Below are 11,343 nucleotides of genomic sequence, written 5' to 3'. Positions count from 1 at the left end.
GGTTCGGGAACAAATTTCACGTTGGAAGGGATGAGGAAAATCTTAGATCTCAGCTACAAGAACCTTCCTCCTCATCTCAAGACATGCTTGTTGTATCTTGGTATGTATGCAGAGGACTTCGAAATACAGAGGCATCATTTGGAACTTCAATGGATTGCCGAAGGCTTTTATTAGTAAAGAGAATGGACAAGATGTGGAGAAGAATGCAAGAAGTTATTTGAACCAACTTGTCAACAGGAGCCTTATTCAACCTATAATATTTGACATCTGTGGATTGGTCACACATTGCAAAGTTCATGATATGATGCGTGATCTTATCTTGTATAAATGTACAGAAGAGAATTTTCTCACCATAGTGGATGACCCTCAGGACATCACAAAACTGGATAACAAAGTCCGTCGACTGTCTCTCCACCTGCATGATGATGATGAAATTAATGGAACAAAGTTATGGGGTAACATTAGTCTGTCCCAAGTTCGGACTTTTATGATCTTTGGTGACTGTAAGGGTATGCCTCCTCTGTCACTGTTCCAATTCCTTCGAGTTCTGCATGTTTATGGATCGTGTGGAGTTGACCTCACTGGACTGTCTAACATGCACCAGCTGAGATATTTAGCGGTTGATGATGGCTGGGGTGGGATAGAGCTACCACCACAGATCAGAGGGCTACCACACTTGGAAACACTTGATTTATGTGATAATGTCTGTGCTCCATTCGATATAGTTCATCTACCATGCCTGATGTTTTTGAGTGTGGATTGGCATTTCGCTCAACTACCTGTTGGCATCGGCAACATGAAGTCCCTGCAATATGTAAAACAATTCAATTTGGTGAAGAACTCACTAGATAACATCGAGAGTCTTGGAGAGCTAGCCAGTCTGAGATTTCTATCAGTATGCGGCTGCTCGTCTGATGCAGCCGGAATGAAGAGGCGCATGGATGCTCTATGCTATTCTTTGGGGAAAATCTGTATCAGCTTGGAGTACCTTGGTTTGTATATCAAGACTGCATTGATGGCTTGATGGACTTGTCACCTCCTCCGCGCCACCTTCAGAGACTCTGGATGGGTGATGTGGTAAGGGGTTATCCTAGTAGGCCGGTAGAATTGGATGGGTGCCGCTCCTTTTTCTGGGTCCCTGGTTGGAGATCAAAAGCGGATGAGTGCTGCTTCTTTTCCAGGGTCCCTAATTGGATGGGGGAACTCAGTAACCTCAAAGAATTGGAAATCAATGTCCACAAGGCTGATGTTGGCATTCTGGCAGAATTGCCTGCCCTCACTTTTCTCAGAATATACATCCTCGGAGGATTGAGTCAATACTTTGTCATCCACGTGAGAGAATTCCCTGTTCTAAAACATTTAGAACTCCGGTTGAGCAGTGCGTCGTACCTGGCCTTCCAGGCTGGTGCAATGCCCAAGCTCCAGTGGCTCGGGCTGCAGTTCAGCGGTGTAGGGTGGCACAAGGACGTGCGTGGACCAGCCGGCATGCAGCACTTGTCAGCGCTTCAAGATTTCTTCGCAATACTCGAGGGTGCTACGGAGGATGAAAAGACATGTGTTGAGTCTGCCTTGAAGAGTGCTATCGAGTTGCATCCCAACCATCCTCGCCTTCACATCCATAGTTCGCATGGTCATTTTAAGTTGGTGACTTTCCCGTCGGATGATTCTGGTAGCGTGGCGGCGCCTCTGAACCGGGGTGCTGACGGCATCTGATGATGACTCCTATTCCTGTGCTACCATACGCCCATACCCCATCAACTCAAGTCTGAGCCGTTGGAGAAGAACTCAGCAGTATGCAGTAGTTTGCAATCAGCCTCTGCATTGTATCATTTCTTATTTCGGTGTATTTATTTTCCACTTTTTTTTATTATCATGCTGAATGTTATCTGTTTGTGTAATAAACCGAATGTTGTCTGTTTGTGTAATAAACTGGATGTTAACTGTTTGAAGTTTTAACCTTGTTCAAAGTAGGTTTGAAGTTTGAAGTTTTTATTATCTAGTTGTTTGTGTAATAAACTGAATGGTTTCCCTTTGTGTAATAAACTGGATGCAGCAGTTTCAAGTTTTTATTATCTAGCTGTTTAATTCGCTCATCAATTCCTCTAGCTGTAGGTTTGCTCTGAGAAAAATGCACTTACATCTCAGCTTGATATATTATAAGTGTCTTAGCTGCTGCTTCCTACGTGGTACTTCACCATTTCTTTTGTCAGCTGGCTCAAAGAAGCTAGAGCAGCAACTCCATACCTTTTCCCCCACCAGAACCAAATTGACTGCCCACTCACCAATCGGCCGAGATCATAGCCTTCCCCATGAAAGAAACAACAGCTAGCTATTTCTATCTGTCACCACTCACCAGACGCATCACACTGGCATGTAACAGGAATCCTAATCCCACAAATCAAACTAACAGATAAAATGAAGAAGCGAACCCCGCCGAGGTCCCCACGAAATTAACATGCATATCAAGAGGGATGCAAAAGGCATATAGTTTACATTGTGCTAGGATCATACTCAAAGTCCTAAACATGGTTTCACAATTTTTACTGAAAGGTCCGAATGGGCCATTCATCTAACTTGCTGATTTGATTTTTTTTTTTGAAAATAAGGCAACCATATATTATTATTTATCAACCAATGTTAAGCAATGATGCTGAACAAATCCGGTTACAGAAAAAATAGCCCAAGTCAATTTAAATTATACATAATATGTCTAGCGGACCATCGCCACAAACCTACCACCAACCCTAAGGCCGATCATAATCAACTGGTGGAGCAACATGTGTCCGAACAAAGACGCAAGACTCCAAAACATCTTGAGAAATCACCACTCACACGCCTATATTGGCTCATCCAATCAAAACTCAAATAAGATGCTAACACCCTCACCCGAAAGTAGAATTTCAAATTAACACTCTCAACAAAAAAGAAAACGACGCACATACACCAACACCGCTAGATCTCGCATGAAGGCTAAATCGTGACTTTTCACCTGGAGATAACAACCTCCATGTCAATCATCCATGTCGTCATCGACCACTCATCCCTCTCACACATAGCCGGCCAAAGGAGAATGAGTTGGAAGAAAAGATGACATCACGTCTCTTCCGAGCGCTATGCCGCTATCCCATCACCAATCAAACTCATTGATTTTTCTAAAAATATATGTAATTTTAGTCATACTCATAATCATTACAAATACTCTTTTCGATCCAAAAAAAGCGCCATGGATTTAATTCAGTTTTAGTTTAAATTTGAATTAAAGCACTACACCTTTTTTTAGATCGGAGGGAGTACATTGTTTTTTTTTAGAACGAAGGCTCAAGGGAAGCCCGACTTTGAATTAACAAAGCCATCAACCGGCCAGGATTACACAAGGCCACCAAGCAAGAGCGACCGAAAGATACAAGGGAGCTGACTGAGCAGCTTACAACGCAACGCACACTACTGCACACAAAGGAAGGGGCATGAAAGATCTGCAAGTAATGTCGAAGCCTGCTGCACATCAACACCAAGAGCAGGAAAGAAGAGTAACCTCGGGGATCAGCCCAAGGCCTGCAAGCACTGAGAGCAGCCGGATCATGGGATTGGGACCCCGCAACCTGTCTTCCAACGCCGAAGAAGACCCCAATCTTCTCGCCTAGACTCGAAGGCGCCGCACCGTCGGGTCGTTGGGCGCTCACCTGAGAGCACGGACATGTGCCGGTCGTAACCCAGAACAAGCATAGCTCACGGTTCTCACCACGCCGTAGGCTCACACCACTAGCTGCACTGCCACCCGCCCGAGCATCGAGAACAGAAGGAAAGCCGCTGGGGGGATTGTCGAAGAAACCAGCTGCAAAGACCCAGGGGCGAAGCTTGGAGAAGCCTCTGCTTGGACTCGCAGCCAACGGGCACTCTCCTACCTCGGCGCCACTCACCCGGAGAACCAGACGACCCAAGGCGGCGCCTCCAAGGAGGGAACGACGCGCAGGGCGCCGCCACCACCCAACCCGAGACGAGTTTTGGGTTTTCACCCGGAATCTGGGACGGGGATGGATAGGGGAGTCCTCGGCGGTGCCTCGAAGGAGAAAGGCGATGCGCGCACGCGCCATCACCGCCGTGGTTGGAGAGCCTCCCAAGGGTTTCCCCCGGACTCAGACTATGCCACCAGCACACCGCCGGCACCGGAACTGACAGCCAAAGCTGCAGAGCGGACAACCGGAGGGGAGGAGTGAGCAGAGGAGGAGAAAACAGCCCGACCTTCAGATCTGGATCGGAAGAAATCCGCGCCACGACCACGACCACCCCCCGCCGGCTCCACGCCGCCCGAGCAGCCGAGGAGGCCGGCCGCCATATCCCGCGCACGCCGCCTGTTGCAGAGGCCGCGCCGCCTCGCCGACCAGGGCCGCCGCCCCGGAGTCCGTGGTCCTTCGCGAGGGGAACGAAGCGACGAGGGACCTCGCCGCCACCTTCATCGGCAGCCGCCGCGGCTTGCCGGGCGTCCCTCGGGTGGCGGCAAGGGAAGGGGATGCTGGAGGGGGTGGCGGCGCCGGGGGGAAACCCTAGTCGCCCCCGGGTCGCCCGCGGGGGGCGACACGGGAGTACATTGTTTTGGATCTAACATCCAAAAAGATTAAAAAGTATTCTCTTCATAAACAAATATAAGACGTTTTAGATCACTAAGTAGTGACCTTAAACTGTCTTATATTTGTTTACAAAGATAGTAACTCTTACGAGTAAGAATTACAATAATATCTATTGTAGATTTTGCTACATGGTATCAATCTCTGCAAAATGAAATACTCTCAAAACTTCAGTAAAGAGACTGCAATTAGATTGAGGTGACGATAATGTCACTCGTTCACCTGCACAAACTTTGATTACCAATAAAAGTTTCTAAAAGTCGCCCAATTAAAAAGATGATAAGTCTTGAGCGACAAACATATACTTATGCCAGGAAAGATCTCATAAAAGTGCAGATCGTCGAATCACAAAATTTTCATCATAATACTAAAGATTTTTTTAACTCCACACAAAATAATACCCATTGATGAAGAGGCCAGAATGGACATCCGCACATGGCCTCCAAATCACCGGGTACTAGAAAAAATCCCAACAAAGTCAGATCATTAGTTCTGTATACGGAGAGCTCAAACATCCCAACAATTGCCCATGCCGGACTGGCCGATAGCCCTGTTTTGTCAATCGCTCACATGGACATGTCCGGTCACATCTTTTCGATAAATGATGAATTTTATTGGCATAAAATAAAACATCAAGAGGAAACAAACATCATGAGCACACGTCCGGCCTATGCATAAATAAGATACACACAGTCAGCATCAACATACTGACAGCTAGCGAAGTCATATAAAACCAAAGCTATGTGTAGGCGAGAAAAAAAATCCCAAGAAGATCAGATCCTTGATCGACAAACTATAGCAACAATTATATCCGGGCCAATCATCTTATGACACCACACAGACAACAATGTTCTTCAACAACAATAGCTTCATTTCCTTGGCAAAAACTATTATGGCATGTTAATACTCTGGACCGTGGTTATATATGGCGGGCAAGGAATGGACAGAATATTTGGAGGAGACATTCAACTTACTATGAGATGCATGTGGTAAATTCATCAATCTAAAAAAAAAAATCATTGTCCAGTCTTACAAAGTTGCTCGTAGACGTAGGATGCGCGTGCATGTATTCATAGTGGTAAGTCTATCTGTGTATACAACCATCTTTGATGCTACTATATTAAAAAATTAGTATCGATGATTCCCCTCTAAATCAAAATAAATAAATAATTGGTGACCAAATCCGATTTGATGGTCATATGAGATGACGTGCTGCCACGGGCATTCCCCTCAACTCGCATACTCTACATCCTACTCCTCTCCGGCTCTCCCTAAGCACGCTGCCATGCCGCCCTGAGATTTATCAGTCTCACATGTCATTGTCGTGGAGGGACTAAGAACAACTCTAGCAGACCCTATAAAAATTTAACCCGCAAAATGTGTTTGCGATTCCACGAAGATCGTGTTTACGGGTCAAAAACTAGCGTGACTGAATAGAACCCGTATCTAAACCTGCATAATTTGAAAAAACATTTTCGCAGGAGAAATTGCACAAACATAATTCATCATATAATGCATAGTTCATCACATGATCAACAAACTACAAGCATAGTTATACAACATACTACGCTAAACTAGTACTAGAGGGGTCGGATCTGACGGCGGCGAGGTCGCGGCAAATGTCAATCCTCCTCGCCGGAGCTGCACAGGTCGACGTACTTCGCCTCCTGCTCCGCGCGGATGCGGTGCCACTCCTTGGCGGCGAGGTTGGCGGCGACCGCCTCCCGCCACTGGAGGGCTTCGAGCTCCTCGGCGTGGCGCTGGCGCTCCGCCTCCTCGCGCACGCTCCGCTTGGCGATGGCGGCCGCAATGGCGTCGAAGTCGGCGACGTAGTCTTCCGGCCCGATAACTCCGCGGCGGCCGAGCGGAGCGGGCTCCTCCTTCACGGGGATGAAGGCGAATGCGTCCGGCTCCTCCTCGTCCTCCGACCACTTCCTCTTCACGGGGAGAAGGCCCGCGCCGGAGGAGGAGCTCCCGGCGTACGAGGACCTCGCGGAGGAGAAGGACGCGCGCCGGCGGTCTTACTCCGCCGTCTCGCTCCGCTGGAAGCTCGCCGGCGGCGACAGGCCGCGGTTGGTCCACTTCCGGGCCCCGCGCTTTCGCGCGCCGTCGGACTGGACGCGCCGCTCGCGCTCCGGGTCCCTTCCGCCGTCGGATCTGCTGCCGGAGCCGCGTCCGGAGCTCCACATTCGGCCCCACATGGCGGCTGGAGGTCGCCGGCAGCGAGAAATGTGGAGAGGGGGAAGGGGAATCACGTGGCTCGGCGGCGGCGGGGGGGTAGGGTTTGGACCCGCAAACGAGTCGCGGAACCGCAGTTATAGTGGTCGGGGCGTGCGGTTTGCGGGCCGCGGCAAAAAAAATTTGCGGGCCGGGCGAGTATGCGGGCTTTGTTCTGGATGGAAAAATGGGCCGAGCCCGCATACTCGCCGAAATTTTGCGGATTTACGTGTTTTGCGGGGTCTGCTAGAGTTGCTCTAACCCTATGGTACGGTAAGCAGCGTGCACCTACATAGGCGATAGATGTGGTGCCGCACCGCTGGGCTCGCTCACTTTCCCACCGCTCCACCTCATTGAAAATGTCGTCGCCACAGTCGCCGGCAGTCAAGCCTGCCACCGCCACGGATATGTCCCAAGTATATAGAATTTTTTTATAAGTTCAAATTTAATTATGTGTATAAAGAAAGCTATTTAGATCTACAATACAAAAAGATATAAAACTGCATCTTATGGTGAATCTAATGAGGTCCTGGTTTATTGCTTTTTTCGTATTTTGTGTTAAAATTTCATATATTTAACTGATAAAATATTAATGCATGTCATGAAGAAATTATATCATTAGGTTCATATTTCAACATAGTTTTTGGGATACTATTTTTTGTGACATGCATCAACATTTTGTTAATTAAATCCATGGTCAAAATTTGTCACAAAATACTAAAGGGGCCAACAAACCACAACGGGGTAGTATATATATGGCATTCTATATGTAAATGTATTTCTTCACAAACTTTATCGAATTTCATAAGGTCTGACTTAAAAAAACTATATGCACCACGTTATGAAACGGAGAAGTAATAGTAGGTTAAATTTATTAAACTAACCATTCATCGAAAAAGATTAAACTAACCATCGCACGAGATAACGAAGCCATCTCGAAAGCAACCACTATAAAATAGTATCGGCGAATCCCCTCAAATCAAAATATAAAAAAAAACATTGGTGAACGGATCCGATTTGATGGCCACATGAGGTGACGTGCCGCCACGCGGTCATCCCCCGAACTCGCACTCTCTCCACCGTACCCCTCTCCCTCTCCACGCTGCCATGCGGCCCCGGTGGTTTGTCGGCCCCACATATCATTCTCTGGGAGGGACCACCCTGTGGTACTGGCGGCAACGTGTACCTATATAGCCGAGAGATGTGGCGCTGCAGGGATGGACCGGACGGCACTCGCTCACTCCCACCACTCCACCTCATCGAAAATGTCGTTGACGCCGACCCAGCCGCCGGCAGCCGAGCCCGCCACCGCGGAGATGTCGCCGCCGGAGGCGCGGCTGGCGATGATGGAGCTGGCCAACATGATCGCCGTCCCGATGGCGCTGACGGCCGTCATCCGGCTGGGCGTGCCGGCCGCGGTGTGGGCGGGCGGCGCCAACGCGCCGCTCTCGGCCGCGCAGCTGCTCCCGCCGGGCCACCCGGACCCCTCCGTCCTCGAGCGGCTCCTCCGCCTGCTCGCCTCCCGCGGCGTCTTCTCCGAGCACGCAGCCGACGGCCGCCCGGAGCGCCGGTACGCGCTGACGGCCGTGGGGCGCACCCTGGTGCCCTCGGGGCCCTCCGGCGCGTCGTACGCCGACTACGTGCTGCAGCACCACCAGGACGCGCTGGTGCTGGCGTGGCCGCGTCTCCACGAGGCCGTGCTCGACCCCGCCGGGCCCGAGCCCTTCGCGCGCGCCCACGCCGGCGTCCCCGCCTACGCCTACTACGGCCAGGACCGGGGCGCGAACGAGGTGATGCTCCGCGCCATGACCGGCGTGTCGGAGCCGTTCATGGAGGCGCTGCTGGACGGGTACGAGGGCGGGTTCGAGGGCGTGGCCACGCTGGTCGACGTCGGCGGCAGCTCCGGCGCCTGCCTGGAGATGATCATGCGCCGGGTGCCCACCATCCGGGAGGGCGTCAACTTCGACCTGCCCGACGTCGTCGCCGCCGCGCCCACCATCGCCGGTGAGACCATCAATCCCCCAACCCCCTACCTACTCATACGGATTATTCCTAAGACATTTCTGATCGATCTCCAAACAAATCGGCACACCAACTGGAAATGACAATGACACGATCGGTCGATCCATCACAAGAAGAATGCCTCCCCACCAACCAGCCGACCAGGGCAGACATGACACACGTGAGTCACGAGATTGTGTTTCTAGTAGCGTACCCCAGCAGATCGTGGATTTACCACCACCACACACAGAGATAATCTAAAGAAACAGATGTTGTTTTCGGCATTGGCATCAGCAGACGTGCACTCAGAAATGTTGATAACGAGGTTTCAGAGTGCACTTATTAGGGTAAACTATGCAGAATGCACTCTTGCCCATGCTGGCTTGAGAATTTTTTACCTCGCCAGAGTTGAGCAGCAGACGTGCTGGGTTTTCGGGCAGTTCTTGTCCCTACCTATCCTGCTAAAAATGAAATGGTAGGCACAGTTTTTTGGTTAGTTGGATTTGTAGCGCACTTGTGGTAAATTATGCATTCCTTGCCTATATTGGGTTCAGAAGTTTTTACCTGTTCGGAGTTCAGAGTGTCGACGTCAACAGTAGATGAGTTTGATAGTGAGGTTGGTTTCAGAGCACACTTGTGGTAAACTATGCTGCCCTTGCCATACTGGCTTCAGAAAAATTCACATGTTCAGAGTTCAGTGTGATTGTGCTGGTCACATGAAGCAACCCCATCTCTCCAGATTTTCAGTCCATTTTGTCCCTACCTAACCTGCTAAAGTACTACTCTACGTATTTAAATTCGCTGTATCAAGACATACACATTTCTTAATAACAATGGTGACGCCTGCGAATTAAAAATGCAGGAGTGAAGCATGTGGGTGGAGACATGTTCAAGTCCATCCCCTCCGGCGACGCCATCTTCATGAAGGTGCGTATCACGCTGTGAAATTCAGACAGCCCGGTCACATTTGCCGAAATCAAACAAGATTTCATCTGATCCGCATCTTGTTTTCCTTCCTCCAGTGGGTTCTCACGACGTGGACCAACGACGAGTGCACGGCGATCCTCAAGAAATGCCACGAGGCGCTGCCGGAGGGCGGGAAGCTCATCGCGTGCGAGCCCGTGGTGCCGGAGACGACGGACGCCAGCACGAGGACGAGGGCGCTGCTGGAGAACGACATCTTCGTCATGACCACCTACCGGACCCAGGGGAGGGAACGGGCCGAGGAGGAGTTCCGGCAGCTCGGCCTCACCGCCGGCTTCACCAGCTTCCGGGCCCTCTACCTGGATCCGTTCTACGCGGTTCTCGAGTATGTCAAGTGATTAGTTGGCTTAGTTCACCTCTCTACCCAATTTGTTTACTCCCATGTAACAAAAACTGAACAAGGAGGTCAGGTGTATGACTCCCTGTTAGGTTGGAAATGCATTTTGAGTTCTGCAACAACCTCATCTCTTCGAATCATTCTAAGTGCACCTATATATACAATTTGCGAGTAATTGCATATATAGCACCATCACTACAACGTACAGTACAGTCAGGACACATAGCTAACAGATTAGAATACATGCACACATAAACTATATTGAAAGGGAGCTGTGGAGTACATTCTTACAACAACTATTCTTAGATGGACCATCTATTGGCAAGTTGCCTAAATTTTCTTTTGTGTCAGTCATTTTTCCTTAAATAAACATAACTAAAAAACAAAAACCATGTAAAGACATAAGACATAAACTAAAATAAAAGCAGATGCTATCTCAAGATAGAGTGAATTAAGAGCATTACTTCCAACTCGAAAAAGGAATTAAAGGCATTGGTATTACCCTAAAATTAAAGGCATTGGTATTACTTCCAACTCAACTCATCCATTTATATGTATATATCCCTCACTCCAGAGGTGGGACTGATGCAAACAACATAACATCTCTAACTCCAAGTCTCTAACATTGCTACTAGGAGTAAGATGTCATTTTTCAGCTTATTGTTGTGCTAAGCCCCCATCCTGTCGGCTTAGGGAGAGTGCAATCCATCATGTCATACTCCTCGACAAAACAATATGAATCTTGCAAACCTCAGAAAAATAAAATGGCACCCTTGTCACCCGTTTGTGCTTGGGTTTGTGGGATAGCTTTGATGTTGCTATATATCTTTGTCGCATGATTCAGGCAGGGGCATGGGTGGCAATTCCCCGTACTAGACTACCTGTTCTAAACAGAACTATCACAGATATGTGACAATTCAGGCAACCAAATCCCAATGGAAACAGAAATATTTGCTCAACCAGATTACATGTCCTGGCTGTAGAAATCAAAAAACTTGCAAACAAACTGCAACCACCGAGGAGGGACATGCTAGCTGAATTTGAGATATTCACCATGTCCACCGCCCCAGCAGGCAGAGAGACACGACACACGAAACCTAGAGGAAGAGAAGAGACAGGACGGGGCTTACTTGGACCCAACATACTTGAGTATGTCAAGTGATCTTTGACTTGGATCACTTC

The 11,343-nt window shown here is 49.0% G+C and overlaps 1 protein-coding gene across 1 annotated transcript; it reads left to right on the top strand.

Annotated features, from left to right (window-relative positions):
* The first annotated feature begins 8,041 nt into the window (after nt 1-8,041).
* On the top strand, nt 8,042-10,301 carry LOC125515570 (nicotinate N-methyltransferase 1-like). Its single transcript, XM_048681063.1, has 3 exons — nt 8,042-8,843; nt 9,703-9,767; nt 9,863-10,301. Exons 1-3 carry the CDS (start codon nt 8,057-8,059, stop codon nt 10,160-10,162), a joined length of 1,152 nt encoding a protein of 383 aa, XP_048537020.1. The 5' UTR covers nt 8,042-8,056; the 3' UTR covers nt 10,163-10,301.
* Nucleotides 10,302-11,343: the final 1,042 nt, after the last annotated feature.

The sequence above is a fragment of the Triticum urartu genome, chromosome 6 (assembly GCF_003073215.2).
Source record: "Triticum urartu cultivar G1812 chromosome 6, Tu2.1, whole genome shotgun sequence".
NCBI classification, from domain to species: Eukaryota; Viridiplantae; Streptophyta; class Magnoliopsida; order Poales; family Poaceae; genus Triticum; species Triticum urartu.
Note: the sequence above shows the minus strand (reverse complement) of the source record. Positions and strands in the feature narration are given on the sequence as shown.

Bases quoted from the DNA above. Each gene is read 5' to 3' on its own strand.
- LOC125515570 (XM_048681063.1), top strand. From the start codon at position 8,057: ATGGACCGGACGGCACTCGCTCACTCCCACCACTCCACCTCATCGAAA. The intron at 8,844-9,702 runs GTGAGACCATCA...TTAAAAATGCAG, and splicing joins CGCCGCGCCCACCATCGCCG to GAGTGAAGCATGTGGGTGGA. The intron at 9,768-9,862 runs GTGCGTATCACG...TCCTTCCTCCAG, and splicing joins GCGACGCCATCTTCATGAAG to TGGGTTCTCACGACGTGGAC.